Below are 22448 nucleotides of genomic sequence, written 5' to 3' on the forward strand. Positions count from 1 at the left end.
ACTGCCATTGATGTAATGCACAGCTCTGTAATATGTAGTGATAATTCTATCACAAGAACCTCGACTGGTGCCATGTACCACACAACAGCTCATCTAATAAGTCACACCATCGCCAGCTCTGCGTTGGTGTTCCATGGGAAGATTAGAGTGCTAACAAAACGTCTAGGACAGATCCACAGCAGATCACACACACACGCACACACTCCCTCTCCCACATCGAGCCTTGATCTGGTTGTACTGTGCTGAGATAAATCCCTCACACATGTAGGGTCGGTTCTGCTGCTCTCCATCTTCCTCCTCTGCCCTCTCACTCAGAGGAATATTGAGGCACCTCTTCAGTCTGTTTGTGCAGCTTAACAACCCCTGTGTCTCGTGCTCCACATTACCCCTCTCCCCCCCCCATAAAATCTGCATTTGATTATCCCCCCCTCCTTAATCTCGCTCGTCTCTCTACCTGCCGCGCCACCTCCTCTCGCTTATTGTTTAGTATAATGGTGTGTGGACTTACAAGGATTTACACCTGATTTTATCCCGCAGGGCGAATCCCCCATAGACTGACCTTGCAGTTCACTATTGCGATTGGCTAAGCAGACTCAGCCCATTCGGACAAATTCCTCATTTCTCTCTCTCTCTCTCTCTCTCTCTCTCTCTCTCTCTCCATTTTGTGTCTCCGGCTCTCGCTCACTCTCTCTCCATTGGCTGTTGTTTATCCACCCTGCCTGTTTACCTCCATGAGTCATCCATTTGTCACATTGCAGCTCCCAGTAGCTTTTGACGAACGCTGCCTTTTGCATAAAAGCCCAGCATTAATTGCTGTGTTCTGACAGGATGACGGAGAGGTAGAGACTGGTTTCACAAAGGTATAGTCAAATTTCTGGGACAACCCCCCACCCCGGCATCCCTCTGTCCCTGCTCCTGTTTCCCGCTACAGTCGGTCTAAAGAACAGCAGAATTGAATTTCATTAGTTACATTGTCCCTGTTATGAGCTTTGTGCCGCTTCTCTTTTCCTCCCCCCTCCTTCTCACTTCTTATCCATCTCTGCCTGCCAGTCTTAGGCTTTCTCTCCCCCTCCCTCGCTCCCTCCGTTTCCTCCATCTCTCCATCTCAATGCGCCACAGCTCCTCCCTCCACCTTGCACAGCGTCGACTCCTCCCTCTCCATCTTTCTTCCCTCACTCACTCACGCTCCATCTCTCACTCTGCTGGGTATGGCATGTATGTGAGCGGGTGCACTCCTGTTTACATGCATGCCTGGGACAGACTCTCACGCATTCTGGGGACTGTAGCTGCTCGTGCTCCACACTCTGAGAAATTTCTGAACCCCCTTGCTTGCTTTGAGGAATTGTGTGCCGTTTTTGTTTTCCCTCTCACTCATGAAATTCTTCAAAGGCCTCTTGTGTGCCACCCTGCCACTCTGGAGCGATTCGGATCTAAGCTGCACTCTGGCAGAATGGAATTGCCAAATTTAGACTCCACCGCATGACGTTTCTGGTAAGAGCAGTTTGCATTCAGTGCCAGATAAGCGTTTCGAGAACTCTAAGAATTTGCAAAGGTCTGAAAGAGGGAGACAAGATTGGGATTTTCAGGGGGGTAATGTGTCTGAGAAGGATAGGGCAGAGGCTCCGGAGGAAAAGATGCTGAATAATGCTTCTGAACTAGACACGGGACCTAATACCGTAGACTGTCATTGCACAAGAAGGGGGTAATTTGCTACAAATTAATATCTGGCTGTGTGGGCTTGCATGCATGTTTTCATCTGCACAATGTTTCTAAAAAAAAATAAAAAAGAAAAAGAAAGAAAATCTCACTCCCACCCTCCTTCCTCATCTTTTTTGAGTATTTCTATATGGTCAGGTTGATACATGCTGTCTGTGGTGTATGATTGAATATATGCGAGACTTCTGAGTGTATTTTTGGTGCTGTTGTCATGGTTTATTGCTCAATGATATTTATTTTGCAAGATGCATTATGGAAGAAAATAGTGTTTTGCTTTTGACGCGTTTGAGTCTTTAATGCACAGTCCTCATTATAGAGCCTATTTCTCTCATCTTTTCCTCTCTCCCTCTCTCTTTCTCTCTCTCTCTCTCACCCACACACACACACACACACTCACTCACTCACTCACTAATTTTCTCTCTTTCTTGCTCTCTTTTTCCTCTCTCCCTGTTTTACCGCTTGGAAGCAACTTCCTCTGCAGCTAATGTGGCGTTTAAAGGAATAACAACATTACACTTAATTTCTTAATCTTGGCAGGCTGTCAAAAATACATTAAGAGGAGTCTTACTGAATGCATCAAAGATTCATGCTATCTTAGTGTTCTCAATGGTACATCCTTTACAGCTGTCAGATCCATAGTTTCTTATGTAAAGGTGCATTGTCAGTATACATCTGTAAAACCAAGATACATTTTTTATTATTCACCTTAATATATACACAGTCCAATAATTTTCACATGAGGTGTGAGCTAATTCTCAGATTCAAATCCAAGACACCATGTGCTCTGCAAAAACCTCCTTCTGCTGTTCTCCCCCCCGAACACAGGGTTATCCATCAAAACACAATGCATCTGCAATATGCATATAGGCTTGTGTTGGGTAGGAAGATGGGAACATGAAACAACTGCATGGCAACAGTATCCTGGCCAAATTTTGAAGATAATGTAGCTGCCAGTGGAGAAATCCAGGCCAAAATACAAGAGCCGTGGCTGAAAATCTAGCACCGAATAGTGATACAAATAAAACAGCCTATAAATTGAGATATGTTTCGGTATGCTGGCGGTTGTGTAAAAAGGCAATCTCCTCATTGAGCAGATTCTCAGCTGATGGTAATAGCCATTATGATAATGCTGCAGTCTGATAACAAACAACAGATGAAACAAGATAAGGCAGTGCTACAGGAGAACTGCATCACCTCACGCTCTTGTGCTGTGCGTTCACACATAGATTAGAGCCTGTGCCTGTCAGACCTCGTGTTTTCACAGCTTTTGTGAATGATACAGCCTGAGCACAAAAAAGGGTCCAAATCCCAAAAATCATTGAAATTCAAATCCGATTGTGAACCTGCCACATCCCTCTCTGCCTCCCTATTCATTCTCTTCTATTCACTTTTTTAAGCAGTGAGTGAGGGCCTGCTTTCGGCCACGGTGGACAGACCGGATGTGCGTTTGTCCTCATTGTGGAGTGATGTGAAGAATCGGACGCCATCAGCGCAGCAGTTTGTTTCTGTCACACAAAATGAGGGACTATTGAAATGGGCTGTACATGGCGGGAAAGCCAGTGAGGGGCTGCTGTGAGAGGCGACCAAGTGGCATATCAGACAGTGCAAACTCACTCCAGCCTCCCACAAATGTATTCAGAAGGTCACAGAGTCGCTTCTCTGCAGCAGACTCTCCCATTAAAATTTAATCATAACAGCTTTATGTATAAAGTAAAAAAATACGAGACTAGGCCTATGCTTTCCTTTCTTGCTACCGCGTTTCTAAGAGTTACGTGAATTAAAATTATGTTTACTTGTCTTTAGCGATGCTTTCGTATCTCCACCGATCATCTGGGTGTTTGCTGATGGGTAAATTTGCGCCTTGAGAAAGACGAGAGGAAGATATCATTGATCATATCAGTCAGACTAATCAAATTATTAGCCTCGGATGGAGTGCTGGTCAGAGGAACAATGCTAACATAATTCAGAAAGCTCGAGAGTGATTATCCCATGGCTAATTTTGTGAGATAAGCTCCTTTCTAATAGAACTATTGATAAAGAACTCCAAGGAGCACGGTTTGAGCTAGACTGCTTTTGGCATTACGGTCGTCCTATATTCTCTCCACATTTTCTCTCTACTTTTGTTTCAATTAAACCCAAAACAAAGAGCCCTGTGTTTAAAAGAGGAAGAGCGGTTGGAGTAATTACCAGCTTTGCCTGCTGGTAGTGGTGAATTTAAAGTGAATCTCAAGAGCATTAATGAGGAATGAAAAACACTTTATGGAATTATTATTAACCGTTGCCGGAAAGCTGAGGGGAGGATTGACATGGGACTGGGCCCAATTAGACTTCGCGCCATGACAAGGTAACTGACAGCAGCCATAGCTTTGCAAATTTAGCCAGACCATGAGCTGAAATAACCTATAATGCTTCAGCTGGCTGATGGGTGGGCACATGCTGATGCCGCTTACAAGGAATGGATGTGTTTTATTGTCAAGAGTAAGAGACAGTAATGCAGTGCATCTGTTTCATTTCTAGCCCTTGAAGGATGCTTGTTTAAACTGCAAGCATCACACATTGCTCCATCGGCAGTTAGTAAGAAGACTAATATTTAATCTCAACCTTGCTTGGACTTGAAAAATCATGTCTCAATTTATGATAGCATGAAACTTCCAGGCCACCAGTTGGCACAAAGAAGGTTGCTCCTGGTCTTTTTTTTTTATACCGGTTTTCATTTTCTCTTTGGATTTCTCTTCTAAATGCTGTTAGAGTAAAAGAGTGCCAAGCTGTGAGGGAAAATCATGGAGAATATGTATTCAGATAAATAAATATATATATATATATATATATATATATATATTTGTGTTGTATCAGCATGCTACTTTCAATTCCATATAGTGTCTATATAATACTCTTCTTAATGCAAAAGCCTCATTTTGACAGTTTAGTCATAGCTTTTGTTTGATTGGTATAAATTTCAGCGTAGTGCTTGACATTCTCGCTTCAATAAGTCTAGAGTTCCCTATGTTTCGACATCAAGGTTCATGTTAGTTTTTCCTTTAGTGAAATGTAGCTTTCCAAACCTTGGGCTTTGATCTAAATCTTACTGTCATCAAAAAACAAGATCAAGAGAGAGGAGTCAAATGGAAACAAACAGTTGGAAGATACGTCTCTGCTTTGAATGCTAAATCCGTAGGCTTAAAACCCAAGCTGATTTGGTATACAAAGTTGTTTGTGTGGGGTAGGAAGAAGACAAATGTATGGGGCAAGCAGAGCTGATTATTGATTTGGCTCAGGTCCTCACTGATTAAGTGCTGTTGTAAATACCGATAAAGACACCTGCTTATGTTGTGATGAATGGTAGCAACTTGATTTGCCACTCACAACTCGGGTGGCCTTTACAATATTTTCAGTGACCTAGCATCCAGATATATTTCTAAACAGACTATTTCATTTTTACTCCACTTTGCTAATAAGTTGTGCCTATAACAATTACTGACCAACATATATTTCAAAGCAAATAAAAATAAAGAGTAAAAACACTGGTTGATTCTACTCTGCAAACAACACAGTGATCCCATGAATGTGACTCTAGCTGTCACAACTGTATCCATAAAATATTTCTTTGCATAAAAGTTCTTAAGATCAGGGTATAAATGAATTGTATAACGAATGGTTCACCCATGCCATTTCACAAGCAGACTGCATGAGAGCAGACAGCCAATTACCAGCAATTTTGCAGATAACTATTTATGTATTGAGAATATTTAGATAGCTGTTAACCACTGATTTGCTTCATACCATGAAATGTGTGCAGTGTGATCAGGGATGCCAGAGAGGGAAAAAAAGAGAGAGTGACAGGCAGAAGGAACGGGATGATGAATAAATAGATTGGAAGAAGGAACAAAATGAACTCCCTCAGGCCAGTACAGCCAATTAGTTGCTGCACTCTACATTCGCTTTACTTTCAACTCACAGTAGCTTTCTATTAGACTGTTGTGCTTATTATAAAACATTATGCTTAGTGGTATTATTTGCTGGCACAAATGAATCATTATTTTATCCTTCTCTGAAAGAATGTAATAAAAATCAAAGTAAAATGAAACATTTTATAATTGTGACTGCAAATAGTTTTTACTTGTGGTTAACCTCAAAACGATGCTTATTTTCAATATTTCTCTCAATAAATTTTCTTCATTTGTGAAATATTTGAAATATTATAAACAGGATTACAGTTTGGTGTTATGATTTATGAATCATGAATTTTAATTTAACTGGAATTAAAGTTTCTAAAGCCTAGAAAATTTTAATCTGTATTTAATAAAAAAAAAAAAATCTGTATTTAATCTGTTTTCACTCACTATGGTACAATAAATAACACGTTTTATTCAAAAATTAAAAATAAAAAAATACACAATGATGAATCACCACACCATTAACAAATCATTCTTTCTTTGATATAATATTGTTAATAAAAAGCACAAAAGCCCAACTGAAATGGTTTTTCTCCCCCACATTTTAACTCTCTGGAGATCAAAACAAGGTATTAATTACTATCTAAAACATGTTGTTTCATGACTGTTTTATCTAAACTAGAAGCTAAATCCCTGACTGAAACACTTATTTGCCACAACAGGAGTGTGTTTAATGTGCATAGAGAGAAAACCATTCCAACTGAAGTAAACCCAGTGCAATTTAAATGTGTTAGCACAAATGTAGGAAGAAGAAACATTATATTCTCTAGTTAAACACTGTTGTGTTTTGAAAGTATTGTTTTATTATGACCAAAAGTACAATATGATATATATTTTGTCAATTGAAACTCTTATTTTAGCCTATAAAACCAAAATAAACAGAAATGTGCAAGTGGGTCACTCCCGAGCTTTGCCTATTTGTCTTGTTTGGTCAAGCAGAAGCTTACTGGCAAGGTCAGAAGTACGATGGTGAATAGGGAGAGAAAATAAGAAGACTGCGTAGATGGTCCGACGTGATATTTTTTCTCAAGGTTATAGCCAGGATGAAACAGAGGGGATAGAGTGGGAGAGAGAGCAGGAAGATGGACCTTTGGGTTGAATTACATTTGTACGTGAGTGGGAGAGACAGAATATCATCCTGTGAGGACTCAAAAACATGAGCGGAGTAACATGAAAATATAAAATCAATTCAACTGAAAGCTATCCTCTATGGTTTCAGATGGCGATAAATCTCGATACCGCCATGATGGACGTGTTTGGTTTCGTCTGTGTAATTTGCCTCGAAACAAAACATTTGTGGAAAACATTTTTTTTGTATTGTTTTTTTGTTGACAGGTAAATCCTCATATTTGTTCAGAGCTTCAACCTTAAACATTAATTTCTCCGTGAGGGTCTCTAGCTTAAACAGATAAATAGCTCCGTTTTCCAACGTTGGAGGCAGAATTGATTTTGCTCTCTAGCTTGACAGATATCCCTGAAAGTAACAAATAGTGAAGAAGAGGACAAATCTTTGAAGCGCAACACTTATTAACTTCATGAGTGTTGGGAAGGTGCAGTAATCTAAAAGAGATCTAGTCCTCCATTAGGAAAGGAAGGAGGCATCAGTCGGCGGACACCTTGTGAGAAGGAAGCCTTGCTAATTCCTCCCACCTGCTGACAACAGATAATTGAAAAGCGTGTTGGCAGACCCTTTGAGTATGAACCGGAAATTGACTTTTCAATTAACTTGCTCATATTTTATTTCCTGATTAAACTCGACTGATCAACAGTCTTCTGAATTTCTCCTCTGCAAACCCAGGCCATGTTGAGTTTGAGTTACAGTGGATGTTGCAAAATGGCAAAATAGGGCATTACATTTGAGGGTCCTGTTCTCAGAGGAGCACTATGTTAAAATAAACTTGTGGTTGACACTTTATTTCTTCCCTTCGAGCTAGCGGGCAGGGTTGAATGGGTATGACCTTCCCCTGTTACTGAGGGAAAAGAACAGAGGAGAAAATGTAATTTCCTCCGCAAAGATCTTGGGAGAGCAACTCGCTTTAGACGGCGCACAGCCTGTCGTGTGACTGAATGTTGGGTAGTAATTATTAAACAAAGAGAATGCTTAGTGCCGTTCTAAAATGGGAATGTTGATGCATATACTAAACACATTACGCTTTTAATGTAAACAACTGCACATTTAGTTTGCTTTTGAGGGAATGGTAAATTTATGACGATAAAGATGTTCTCGCTTGTGCACCCCCCTTATCAGGAAAGTTTATATATGTATATTTATATACTTATATAAGCTAAAAGTAGCTTCACAGCAAAGTAGATGAGTTTCCCTTAAAAGAGTGTGTTGAAATATAATTTTCATTTTAAAATAGCCAAACGTACTGTTACCGAAACATGATGTGTAAACTCTGCTGATCTCTGATCGTCACTACCTGAAATCGCAACACAAGTAACAACAGACCCGCTAGATTTAAAGGGATAGATCAAAAATGAAAATTCTGTCATCATTTACTCACCCTCATGTCGTTCCAAACCTGTATGAGTTGCTTTCTTATGCTGAACATAAAAAAGGATATTTTGAAGATTGCTAGTAATCAAACAGTAAGTGGTTGCCATTGACTTACATAGTATTTTTTCCTACTATGGAAGTCAATGGCAACCACCAACTGTATGCTTAAGCGTTCTTCCAGTAATCGCAAAAAGCTTTGTGTTTTGTTACTTTTTACAATACAATAAATAAATTTTTTGGCGCTCTTTAATACAGCAGGCACGATCGGGCAAGTGGTAGAGATTCATTTTTGAATGAGTCAATGATTCCGTGAGCCATTTATAAAAACGGTTACTCTAATTTATAGAATGAATCAGCCGTTTGAACGAATCGGTTGATTCAATGATTCAGTCACTAAGACAGTGACTTGCCACCACCTACCAGTGGTTTAATTTCATATTTAAAAGTATCATTGCATTTTTCCAACTTTTCATATTTGTATGTCAAAAAAGTAAAACATTAATCTAATAACATTATTTATACATTTGGACAGATGAAGTTTGTTGATAATGATTTCATTTGAATAGTAACAACCATAGTGTCTTATTATTCTAACTTAATGTAGGCTATTGACCACATGTAAGAATTCAATGTAAATGGAGACATGTGCCTTTAATCAGTTTAGGAAAATATTGTCCTTCATAAAGTTAAAAAGTGTAACAGCAAACAATTTAAGGCAGATATAAAAAATATGCTGATTAAAGTAATATCTGATAGAGCACTGATAAGACTGCTTCAGAATAATTTACATTTGTGGCAAAAAAAAAAAAAACATTTTCTCCCTTTTTTTTCCCCCGGACAAGTAACTTTTTTAAAAGTAAATGGTTGATTTACTTGTCCGAAGGACAAGCTCATGTCAAACCTTAATGTCGAGCCCTGAACATGAATTAACATCAGAAGCAGGGGCGTCAAGCACTAATTATTTTTGATGGGGCACGGTTTGGGGGGTGGGGGTTCATGTGACACACAGCAGCCACAGCACTTAGCCTGTGTTTTATTTGTTTTATTTTTAACTGAAACATTCCCAAACGCATTAACTATATCATGAAATATAAAGATTCTCACCTACAATTGAAAATGTTAGTTAATATGCAATGGTCAAATAGCTTAATAATGTAATCTACTGACTACACTTCAGGAGTGATGATATTGCTGCGCCGAGGTCGAAGTGCTGCTAAGTGCTCTTCCGCCATACATTATAGTCATAATGTTTTTGTGTGTGTGTGTTACCATACTTACTCGTGTAACTACTCATGTAACCGTCTTTAAATAGGGAAAACATGGAAGTGTTTGGTACTGTAGTAGCTTCTATTCCTGTTTGGATCCTAAGGAATGAATGGTGCTAAGCTAAACGCTAGTATATTGGCGCCGCGCGCTACAGTGAGTGAGTGCACGCACTGATAGGTACGCATCAACTCATCTAAGTTGAGGGAAGAACATAGTGGAATATGGAAAAACTGAAAAGTTTTCCTTTAAGTAGGCTAACAGATATGGGTGTCGTGTTATAACATATTTTTAATACTTTTGTGTTTAAATTTGAATTTAACATTGTAAGTTAATGTGAATAAAAACGTTGTAAGTTAGGGTACTTATCTTTCATTGTACAGAAAGAGAACAAAGAACATTTGCATTATCAAAGAACATTTTCACAGACAGTCTAGAGTTCAATCACTCCCATTTAAATCACTGAAGCTGTTTACAGTGTGAAATCAATATCTTACTTACAGATTCGTACACAAATCTGCACTTTGTTGTTTCTGATGAGAGAATTCGACAGAAAGAGGTATCCAGTCAGCAAACGAGTGAAGCACCAGCCTTAGCGATGACCCATCGGAAAACACCTCTGATTGGCCATAGCATTCATAAGTTCAACAGAATCGTGTGTGATTGGTTTTAATGCGCAGTGCTGTAAAAACGCGTGTCTCTGGCTCAGCGCAGCTGACATCAGATTTGAATTTAGCAGCCAATGGTAAGATGCACTGAACGTTCTAATCACACCGGTTTGATTGTATCAAATATAGACAATATTAATCGGCAATTTTTTGTCTTTTAGAAACTGCATTCAAAATCCACTTGGCTCAAAAATCAGAGGGGGCACGTGCCCCCTCCCTTTGAATGGGCATAACGCCTCTGAAAAGGTAGGCTATTTAATAAGAGAGTTTCAGATGTTAAAGGTTCTTTATGAAATCATTTAGACAAAAAAGGTTCTATGACACTGTGAGCAACTTTATTTTTAAAGAGTGTATGACAACATTTACAGGATGTATTGAGGAGGAGCTCAGTGACTATAAACTACGCTCAGTGACCAAGTTATTCTTATAGTCCATGATATTTGTAAAGATACAGATTTGTACTGAATAATTCTTTGTGACTTTATATTTCAAGTTGGAAAAGACATTTAATTCCCACTTTAAGTGAACCTTAGTTCCCAGGTCATCTACAAGGTGGATTAAAATGCTGATAAAGTCAAGAAAAGATGAGACATTAACACATGATAGTATGATTGAAATGTTAAAATGTAACAAAATTATAATAATAATAATAATAATAATAAAATAAATAAAACATGTTCATTCTGTGGCACCTAAAATAAATTATTTGGCGCCTACATTTTTTCCTTATAAGAGCCAATGGCTCCTTACTTGATTTCTCAAGTAAGATCTCATACATCTCAACCCCTAAGGCTACCCATCTCCCAGAGCTCCACCCCTAAACCTACCAATCTTATGGAATTATATTTGCTTCAAAAAAAATGAACGAAACTTTATAAAACTGAACGTAAATATTATTTACATATTTAGTAATACAAATCACCACATCCACGAGAGCTTTCCAATATGCGCACCACTGAGTGGCGTCTGTACTTCCCGGTCAGAGAGCAATTGTCCATCAAAAGCTTGCTATCCAATCAGAGTAGATCACTGTTAAGCCTGCCCCCATGAGAGGTTTGTGTCAAAACACCAAACGAAAAACTGCAAAGCATAAGCGAAATTTGTGGCAATGCATTCAGAATCCACGATTAGCGAAAACGAATCTTTGAAAAACATTAACAAAGAATGAGGCATATTTGAAGAGCCTGCTACATTTCTAAACTGAGTTCATTTTTTTTTTCATTTTCATTGTGTTTTTCTTCTTTTGTAATGGCATATTTTTGATAGTTTCTGAAAAAGTTACGTTCAGTTTTATAAAGTTGCGTTCATTTTTAATGAACCAAATGTAATTCCATACAATCTCCACCCCATATCTTGTGTTCGCAGTGGGGTGCTACTGCCCACATTGGTTTACAATCTGTTTATTGAAATCGTATTACCATTTTACTGTCACAGTTCATAAGACTTTACTTTATACCCTCTGCTTGGAAAATATTCACTGTGAGACTTTATAATTTGGTTATCAGTGCACTGGGTGTTAAGTGAGTTACTGAATTTAATATTTCACTGTGAATTTACACTTTATGAGTTGACTTTATGAGTTTATGAGTGAGACACGTTAAAGTTTTTTGAAAATCATCGATTTGGGTACATTTCCATAGGGGATACATTGTTTATTTTATTCTGTGTATTCATATTGTACATTGAGTATTAAGATCTGTACTTATTCATATTGAATTTACCTATTGGTTATTACTAGCGTAGCTTTATTCTATTGATTAAGAAATAGATAGAGCTTGGGTCAGGCCATCTTAAGAGGGCAGGGGGCACTACACTTGTTACAGAACTGGCTCAAATTTAAGAATTTAATACAAGTGTGCTGCTTGGTGGAGCACATTTCCATCTGAATTTATTGCATGCCAGGAACGGCCCTGAGGTAGATATGCCTTTAAAGACACAATTCTCTGCATGGAAATTAATGCGGGATTGTTGACTAAAACGGTGAGCTATTGACCATGTGAGTGAGTTTACTACTTTGAGAATTACTACGTCAATGCAATATTCCAGCAATGCAACAGATAGAAGCAGTTTTTTTTTTCCTTCTTCATACATTATTCATAGTCACCTGACAGACTTCGATTTGTATGTTTACAGAATGGGGGCTTTCTGAGCGATGATTTAATCTTTTAATTGGATTATAAATCCAACACTTTGTGTTGTGGCTTTTCAATTGCCATCAGTTGACCACTCGGGGCCAAATTAGTTTTAAAGCATTTGCATACCTTAGCATTTGGGCTAAAACAAAGGTTACAGTGATTTGGAAAAAAGATGGAAGTGTGTGTGTGTATGTAATGCAACATTTAGATCTTGAAGAAGAAACAGAAATCAGCCACAGCATTTGTGCTAAATGATAATTACACTTTTTGGCTTTTCTTTTTTATTTAAACTATCATAATTTTCACTTTGCCCACTGGCAAGCATTTACAAGTTGCAGGCCAAGAAATAACAGCATAAATGTTTACAGTTTGCTTTTATATCAGTGGTAAAACAGGTACATATTTCTGCCCATGAGCCGAGCTAATTTCTTCCTGTGGGAGTGCTATGTGACACCACAACAGTAAACAAAATAAGATTTTTTTTATATTGGAAGCAACGGCCATGTTTAATAAGGGAAACTGTGATCACACCATGCAGACCTACCATAATTTTAAAATGATTTCCATCTGCTTTTGTTTGCTTGTTTAAAACCACCAGGCAAATTTGTCAATAATTTTAATGAGCCAACACCTTTGACCTGTTCTCTCCTCAGACAAATTCTCCCAATTATAGTCAAAGGTCAAAGGTGGTTGTTTGGCAGATATTTGGGAGCCATGCATATTGAACAGAAATTTGCATTGCAGGAGATGTCACACATAATAACAGTTTAAACAATCCTGCTATGCCTCCAGAGGCTTGATGCCTGTTCAGCCGGGGAAGAAAGTGATAGATTCAGCGTGATTAAAACATCCCGTTCTTGGCAGCTCTGTTTACGTCATGACCTTCACCCTCACAGCTCCTCATGCCACACGAGTCGTTTAATCGATGTAGTAATTCTCTCACAGTACCCTGATCGCCTTGCTCCACAACTGTATGCAGATCACACTCGATAGATAAACGAGGGATTAAGCACCCTTGACAATAACAGCCCTTTTGATCTAGCTGAGGAGCACTAATATGAAACCGTTATCGCTGAAACCATTTCCTTTATTTCACGCCGGAACTCAAAAGAATATTTTCTTTTGTTACACATTTCTGACACACCTGAAGACAATCAGAATTGGAATCAGCAAAACTATGCATTAGACAGATGGCTGCATCTAGGCCTTTTTTCACCTCTCTTTGCAGTTTCATTTGATCAAAATAGTCTGAGCCATGGATCGGAACGGACCAAAAGAAAGGGGGACCAGGGTGTGTGTGTGGGGGGGTGGGTTGTTGGTTTGCAGAACTTGGCACACTGGATGAAAACTGACATTGTAATGTTATAATTATAATAAATGATAATTTAAGCTATGTATCTGGATATTTTATTTTTAGAATAGAGATCATGTTTCTCCCATGATTTTGAGACAAAACATTAGATAAACAAATAAAATAATATGTAGGCTAAAGTTTTATTTAATGCCATAAATGAGTCTATTTAAAAATATGCATTAATTTAAATGAATTTAAGATGCAATACTTTCATTATTATTTCGTTATTGTTTGCAACTCATAACTCTCCCTGGATGAGGTATAAAAATTCCCATGTGATTGTAATTTCAAAGGTTTAGACATAGCGGAATCATCATTTTTAAGGAATAAGATTGTTTCCGAGTGAAGACCACAATCTTTTAATGATTGATGCATTCATATGAGCCTATTGTCTATGTATTTTTGAATGTCTTATTTGCACCAGACCTCAAAAGTCCCCCTAGCTTCACATTGCTTTGAGTTGTGTTCTACTTTTCTCTCAGAGAACACTATAGTTTGGGGAAGTTATATTTTTTTAAGTAAAATATATTAAAAAAAATAATGGCTACCCTTGAGATATGATACTGCAAATGTGTAAATACAAGTTGTGTTAAAATATGCACTCTACTCTTGAACCTAAATAATATCATAATGCATCCTCTGAGTTTGCATAAATGTATGTGAATTCACTGATGCAAGAAATATTTAATTCTGGGTCACTTTCACTTGCTTCACAAATGGGAGCTACTTAAAGTTTACCTAATCAATTATTAAAGTTGGCCTGTGTACTTAACATGATTTGTATTTGACTAGTTTAATTAGCAACCTCGTGTCTCATGGAATGTTACTCGTGTGTCATTTTGGCAAGTCCTATGTGTGTCTTGAGTTCCTTCATGTCAGTTTTTCACAAGTCCCTTCACAAGCCCTAAACCAAGATCTCCATCAAAGCACACAGTTGAAAGTGGCTGTGAGATTGAAATTGAGCTTGCTCGATCAATTTGGGAAGTCAAGTTTGAAGGTTCAGGGCTTATGCACAGTAAAAAAGTGTAAGTCAAAGTTGATTTGGATTTAACCCTTTAAGAACAAAATTGTTCCACTGTAAATGTAGCCAATATACTTATATCTCCCCTATAGGACTGCCTTATAAACTGGCTGTTTCGTCTTCATGGTCAGTGTTGTTTATGGTTGTTTTCTTTTTCTCAAACAATCTTTTACTTTTTAATGCCTCTGTTATATCATTAATCAAAGCTATGAGTTGCCTTTACGCAGCATGTTCCAGTGCAGTAGTCTGTTACATTTCTCAAGCGTCAGCATTTTCTCCAAAACCATCTCTTGCTATTTTAAGAGGCAATGTGATTGTCTCTCAGTTCTTTTGCCTTTCTCTTCCTTGGAATGAAACCCAATCTCTCTCTATCCTTTTTCTCAGCAGGTTACCATCAAAATGGTGGCCAGAGAGGCAAGTGGGCACAGCTACCTGGTGGCGTGCTGGCAGCCCATTCTCATCCTGATGCTGGGTACCGTGCTGTCCGGTTCTGCCACTGGCTGCCCCTCTCGATGCGAGTGCAGTGCCCAAGAGCGCTCAGTTGTGTGCCATCGGCGGAAGCTGATCACCCTCCCCGAGGGAATTCCCACTGACACACGGCTGTTAGATCTCAGCAAGAACCGTTTGAAAGCCATCAACCCGGAGGAATTCCTCAACTATCAACACCTGGAAGAGCTACAGCTCAACGAGAACATCATTTCCGTCATTGAACCAGGAGCCTTCAGCAACCTCCTTGGTTTGCGAATAATGGGGCTACGCAACAACAAGCTGAAGTTGATTCAGCTGGGTGTTTTCACTGGCCTCAGTAACCTCACTCGATTAGATATTAGTGAGAATAAAATTGTCATTTTGTTGGACAACATGTTTCAAGATCTCTACAACCTGAAAGAACTGGAGGTGGGGGACAACGACCTGGTCTTCATCTCTCACAGAGCTTTTCATGGCCTCAGCAGCCTAGAGCAACTCACTATGGAAAGATGCAACGTGACCTCTGTGCCAACAGAGGCCTTCAGTCATCTTCACAACCTGCTGAACCTCAGGCTGCGGCATCTCAACATCAACATCATTCGAGACTTTTCCTTCAGGAGGCTCTATCGACTCAAAGTCTTAGAGATAGCAAACTGGCCATTTTTAGAAACCTTGACCACAAAGTCCCTCCATGGACTTAACATCACAACCTTGAGCATCACAAACTGCAATCTCACTGCCGTCCCTTATGAGGCCATTCAGCACCTGGTGTACCTTCGCTTTTTCAACCTGTCCTTCAATCCGATCAAGGTTGTGGAGGGCAACAAAATGCACAATTTGCTGAGGCTCCAGGCATTTCACTTGGTTGGGGGCCGGCTAGTCAGCATTGAGCCTTATTCCTTCAGAGGACTCAACTACCTTCGGGTTCTCAATGTTTCCAGCAATAGTCTAAGCACTTTAGAGGAATCTGCCTTTCACTCTGTCGGCAACCTGGAGACACTGGCTCTTCACGACAACCCCCTGGCATGCGACTGTCGTCTCCTCTGGGTCTTTCGCCGCCGATGGCGACTTAACTTCAACCGCCAGCAGCCATCTTGTGAATCGCCAGAGTTTTTGCAGGGTAAAGAATTCAAAGACTTCCCGGATGTTCTCCCACCAAATTATTTCACCTGTCAGAAATCCAAGGTCAGGGATCACAAAGCCATTCATAGATTTGTGGATGAGGGGACCACTGTCCAATTTCCTTGCCAAGCAGATGGAGACCCCGCTCCCATGATTATGTGGCAGTCTCCAAAAAAGCAATTCATCACTACTAAAAGCATTGGCCGGCTGTCGGTGTCTCCAGATGGCACCCTCGAGGTTAGATACGCCCAAATACAAGACAATGGCACATACACCTGCATTGCCGTCAATGCAGGAGGAAACGACACCCGTTTGGCTCACCTACACGTTCATAGCTACTCTCCCAATTGGCCCCATCAGCCCAATAAGACCTTTGCCTTCATCTCGAACCTGCCCAATGATAACAGTGCCAATGGAACTGGTGCGACAAATCCCTTTCCTTTTGATATGAAGACTCTCATTATCGCTACCACCATGGGGTTTATCTCTTTCCTCGGAGTGGTGCTGTTCTGTCTGGTGCTCTTGTTCCTCTGGAGCCGAGGGAAAGGCAATGCCAAGCCAAACATCGAGATTGAGTATGTGCCACGGAAAGTAGATGGAGAAAACAGCCCGACTGAGGGATCTCACAAGATCAGTATGAAGATGATTTAAAAGACTAATTGCCATTGTGTGTGCATTACGTGAATAGGTGTTCTTGACAACTGACTAACCTTGGAACCCCTTGCAGAATTGTGAAAAGAACAATGTTCCTGGAAAAATCCTTTTACATTTTTTTTATAGACTGTACAGATCAATCACGCAGGGATTGTGTCCTCAGAGGGAAAACAGACAGGCCATTTGAGGCTTTCAAAAATCTGTGTACTTGTTTGGGTAAGTGCTGAAAAACATAGTACTGTGGAAATTTGTGTGAAAGCCAGAATCAGGAGGTTTTGTCTTCTTTTCTGTACATAACTATTTCGATGTACATTGGGCAATACAGTGGTTGAATGCAGCCAATCAGAGGTTATGGGTTGTTGAGCCTACTGGAGTGCATGTGCAATATCTAGATACATGCAAAGTGTATAGGTCTAAATAAATCACTGTAAATGTCCATTACCAACTCTTTATAAGAGTTTAATTTGTTTAAAATGATTTATTGATTAGGCTTGACAATCATTAATATCTCAAAGGTCAAGTATTAATCATGAAATATGGTTTGATGGTGCGATTTCAATTTTGACAGCTTACATAGTATCATAAAGCCAGATGTAGCTTTGAATTTAAAGCCATTTGCTTTGACTGAACATATGACAAAACTATCGGACCTGTGGTTGTACTTACACTAAACTACTATCCATCTGACAGATCTGTTTATTTTATTTATTATTATTATTTTATTTTTTTTACCTACTGGTAAAAAGTTTACAATTTTATTGATTTAGTCATCAAAATGTCGTCAATTTGCCATTCTATGATGCATTTTCTACCACTCTCACGAGGCAGGAGTTACTCGGTAGGTAAATGTGTTCTACAACCCTTGAAACACTTACAGTGCTGATTTTGGGACAATGGATGGCTGTAAAACATATTAAAATGACAAGCTTTTATACTTCAATGTCTTTGCTTATTTCTTTTGCTCTGCTCCATGAATTAAACCTTGAGAGCTGGTAAGATACACAGGAAGATAGAGATGCTTCACTAATGTACTCCTAAAACCTCCGCTCTCCCTCACACACCATATTACTATTCAACATTTTCTGAAAAACATCTTTTCTCTGTAAACACTCATTTCAGTGTTAATGGGTAGAACACATCATGACGTTAGTGAGAATGGATTTGAAGTGTTAAATAAACCTAAAATTATAGGTTGTGTACTCCATATGCCTGAAATTAAAGAATAGAGAGAATTAATATTTAGTGAGGTATGTCCATTAAGAACAAAGCTGGTAATAGAGGCTGTTACTCTAAAAAATTTTTATTCAAGTTAATACAAAGTTGGTTAAAATATTTAAAAACTATTTGCAAATACAACATGAATTTAAATGTAAAAGATGACAAGGATTATTTTCTCTCTGTTGGAAATTCATATATTCTGCCTACTTGGTCTTGCGTCTAGTGGTTTTACTACAATTTTTGGAGGGAAAAAAATGGTTTAAATGTCCTTATGAAACAGTTTTCTATTTTACAAATAAATGGCAGGTAATGCACTAAATTAATTTTTTTTTTTCCAAGTAGAAAGACTGAGATAGCATTTTCCTGTAAAATGTAATCCAGTAATTATTTCATAGCTTCAATACAAATTTATGGTGTACTGAATTAATTAATAATACACTAACATATTTTAAAACCAACGTGCATGTCTGACTGTAATTGATCATAATGAAGCTTTCTGTCACTGTAACTTGTAGATTACTGTTACACAAAATGGTCATGCATTTTGTTAATCCTAGAGGCTGTTTGGATAAACTAACACTCATTAGCTATGACGTCTTGTGATGTAAGTGTTCCTGTTATGCAGATGAAGGGAACTGCCCAGTCTTTAATTATGTCAGATTATGCCACTTCATTTATCTTGAGGAGCATATTCTTGTATGAAGCCTCTGACTTATAAAGAACTTGTTCATATGGCTTACAGTGAGAGGATGATGGCTACATGCAGGTTTGGATCAGTGAAAACATATAATGTTGGAAGCATCATGATATGATTTGTTAAAAAGTGTGCGATTAGATAGATAGATAGATAGATAGATAGATAGATAGATAGATAGATAGATAGATAGATAGATAGATAGATAATGTTATACTAGACTTGCTGCTGCAGAATTTGACTTTCTATTATATTTTCAACCTCGCACCAGTGATCAGTTTTTGCACAAAAAAAAAACAGAACTATTGACTGTGAATAATGTGCAATGATTTTTACAGTTAAGGCCTGCATTAGTCAATTTTGTGTTCACCTTCTTCAACCTCTTTTTCTGTAACAATTAATGGTGTTCCACAAATCATGTTTTAAAAGGGAAATGTCATGGGTTATTATTTTCTGTTTTTCAATATGTGATTCAGTGTGATTTAGTACAAGAAACCCAGAGTGATACTACCCACTACCTAAGTACATAATTTCTGCAGTTCTGTGATGAGACTGAAATAATGTAGAGCTTAGAGGTAAGACAGTAACACTGCATTATTGTTTTAGGAAGCTACTATTTCCTCATATTTAAGAATTGGCCATTGAAGAAAAAAGTATGATATTCAATACTTTGGGCCTGAGGTGGAAATATGTAATTTCTAACACGAGTAAAAGTAACCTTCTCAAATTAAATTATAACATTATTCTTTAATGGTTTTTACACACACATATTAAGTTGAACCTTTATTATATACATGCAGAGTTTTTTTGTCCGAAGAATTTATTAGTAGGAAATTGCTAGTCATCCAGTTTTTTTAAAATATCAAACTATGCATTCTGTTTTTTCTTTTCAAATTGGTATGTTTTTTTTCAGGCAGAGAAGAAATATAGAGCTGAATATTTCAGCATAACACTGAAAGCTAACACCATGTTGCAGAAGTCCTAGTACTGAGCCTTGTGGTATTCCATACTGCACTTGTAATCAAAATAAATCCTCTTAATTCACTGCTACAATCAGACAGTCAGATAAGTATGATTTGAACCATGCCAATGCAATTCCACTAACAATATAATTTTCTAGTATATTCAAAAGAATGTTGTTGTTAATAGTGTCACCCCTTGCAACTGAAATATTCATATAGATTGTATATGATGACATAAAGGTTGAAAATAAGATAAACAGAAGATTGGTCAAATAAGGTTACAATGTAATCATTGCAATGTTATCTAAACCTAAACTTTAAAGATTACAAAAAAAAAAAAAAAAATCACTCATGAGTAGGATTTCCTCTCTGTATCAAAAATATGCTTTTATCAAATATGGAGGTGTCGGTCAAGGTCATTTTGAATTATCCATTTTATATTTTTCAGTCTGTTTAACTGTTGACATGCAGTCACAGAGCAACAGCATACAGCACTAAAAGCAGTTTAGCCTACGATTAAGTGTTTACTACATCTCAAGAAATCTTAATAAACTGTAGAAGGGATGCTGCATGAGGCACAGAATTAAAGCGAACAATTATAAATACATAATATTAGCTAAAGCTCAGCCAAAACATATAGATTAAGGAATGACAGTATGATTTTATGTCGCTATTCACTTCTTTGAGGTGCTAACAGAAAAAAAAATCAACCTTGGAAGAGTAGATGTATAGAGAGTGAATTATTCTGGCATTGTGGTCTTGCTCTTCATGCATAAAGCAGCAAGGAAAATGGCTCACTCTCAGAATAGTTTTATTTGTAGTGCAGCCCCTATGCTGGGATCAAGTAGAGTAATTCTGTAATGTTCGCAAACAGGGCATAATTGTGTTACTTTTCTTGAGGCATTACCTACGAGTCACATAATGGAAGTTGCACTGTTTGGTGTCCTTTAGAGCCAAGCCCTCAGTGTAAACTCTATATACAGCTGTTGTACTTAATAATGATGCGTGATCATTTCCTTTAAAAATTAGCTTCACCAATCAAACTTAGCTCTTAGATTACTAATCAGTTTAGCCATGGTGATGCAGGAAGAGAGCCTTGCAGCAGAGGAGAGTAATTACAGGCAGATTGGCCACTGCTGAGAGCCAATGACACAAAGCGTATGTGTGATGGAGGAGAATAGCACTCATCAGGGTGTCACAGGCTCACCACATGGGCTCACTATTCCTTGTACATTCTCTATACATAATACTTTACAGTCAGGATCACCTTAAGAGAAAAAAGCTGTCAATGTAGTGAGCATCTTTGTATTTATCCCATATAAATGTCACTCTGATTTTTGAAATATGGTAATATGGTATATGGTAACACTTTATTTAGATAGTCCAATTACAAATTACATGTCAACTACCAGTCATTAGAGTATTTAGAAGACTGTGTGTAATATTATTAACACTTTATTTGACTGTCCCCAAAAAGACATTCTATGAACTGTAAGTAACTTATTCCACTATTCCTAACCTATTAGTGAAGTATCTACTGATACTTCAATAAATTAGTTAACCTGTAGTTCCTTATTAGTAAAATGTCTAAAGTAGACAATTAAAATTAAGTTCAACCAAAAACATTTTTTGCCTTTTTGTAAATAAATATTAAAATCTCAGTTTTACTCTCGTACAAGGTTTCCCATATAATTTATTACGTTACAATCGAACCTCAGTACTAAGACACAGGTTTTTTTTTTTTTTTCAAATTGGACATAACGAAAATGCTTGCAGTGATTAATGAGTCCGCTGAGGATTCAGTAATGCCTCTGAATGATTCAGAGAGTCAGAGAGTCAGATTCAAACTGTTCATGTTGGACCTTACTGTAAGTGTTACCTAAACGTGTATGAAGAATTCAAGTAGTTTATCTTTGCTGTGATATATTACACACATTGTACCATTTATTAGTATGTAGTTTAAATAAGTTTCATAATAAAGAAATATGTAATAGTGGATATGCACATTTTATAAAGTTGAGGTCATAGATGCCATATGGATGCTTACTTCCCATTGGAATTTGCACAATGACAGATGAGTTAGAGACTGTTTTGTGTATCTTTTTGACTAACTCATTAAACAAAATAGGTTCATTAGAGTCCCTTGTTTGTGATGTGGCCATCACAGTTTGCACTATATTCACAGTTGTATGCAAAAAGCATACTCTGCAGATGTAATTAACTAACACCACCTCGTGAAATTATATCTGTACAGCCATATAGGGATGCACACAATCTTTAGATCTTTAGATTAGCCTATTGTCACAGTGTGAAACCCTACAAATGTCACATTGCTGGGAGACTTTTTGCATCACACAGCTCATTCCACAGTAATGCACTGGGCATAATGTCCATCAAATGCACTTTCAGTGCGCTTATATTCTTGAGTGCAGAGCAGTTTTCATCCCGATTGACCAGTGGAGACAGGTGGCACATTGGCTCTTATATTAGATTACAGAGTGAGATACTGCCAACCATGAACATGCTGAAGTGGTATTTAACCATCGCAGAGTACTAAGTGAGGAGGCGAAATATGAATTAATGGAACCGCTCCCATGTGGCTAACAGCAGTAAGTAATCAAGTAATTCATATGCTTTTCCTCTCTGATAGGTGCTGCCAGCTGTGTCTGTGCTGCATACGGAGATGACAGGCCTCTGATGCCAGCTTGGGTATGATTGGG

At 38.1% G+C, this 22448-nt stretch overlaps 1 protein-coding gene and 1 long non-coding RNA gene across 4 annotated transcripts in view; one reads left to right on the plus strand and one right to left on the minus strand.

Annotated features, from left to right (window-relative positions):
- Positions 1 to 22448, minus strand: part of LOC132114693 (uncharacterized) — a 77929-nt gene that overhangs the window by 47522 nt on the left and 7959 nt on the right. The gene's annotated exons all lie outside the window — the stretch shown is intronic.
- On the plus strand, positions 762 to 16909 carry lingo1b (leucine rich repeat and Ig domain containing 1b). Of its 3 annotated transcripts, none has more exons than XM_059534424.1 (3): positions 762 to 860; positions 1390 to 1491; positions 14995 to 16909. In XM_059534424.1, the coding sequence occupies exons 2-3, from the start codon at positions 1480 to 1482 to the stop codon at positions 16849 to 16851; spliced, it is 1869 nt and encodes a 622-aa protein (XP_059390407.1). In that variant the 5' UTR covers positions 762 to 860; positions 1390 to 1479; the 3' UTR covers positions 16852 to 16909. The 3 variants fall into 3 exon arrangements, with proteins under 3 accessions (XP_059390407.1, XP_059390424.1, XP_059390414.1); XM_059534441.1 differs by having other exon boundaries at positions 14998 to 16909; XM_059534431.1 differs by lacking the exon at positions 762 to 860 and having other exon boundaries at positions 889 to 1491; positions 14998 to 16909.

Source organism: Carassius carassius, chromosome 3, assembly GCF_963082965.1.
Source record: "Carassius carassius chromosome 3, fCarCar2.1, whole genome shotgun sequence".
Taxonomy (NCBI): domain Eukaryota; kingdom Metazoa; phylum Chordata; class Actinopteri; order Cypriniformes; family Cyprinidae; genus Carassius; species Carassius carassius.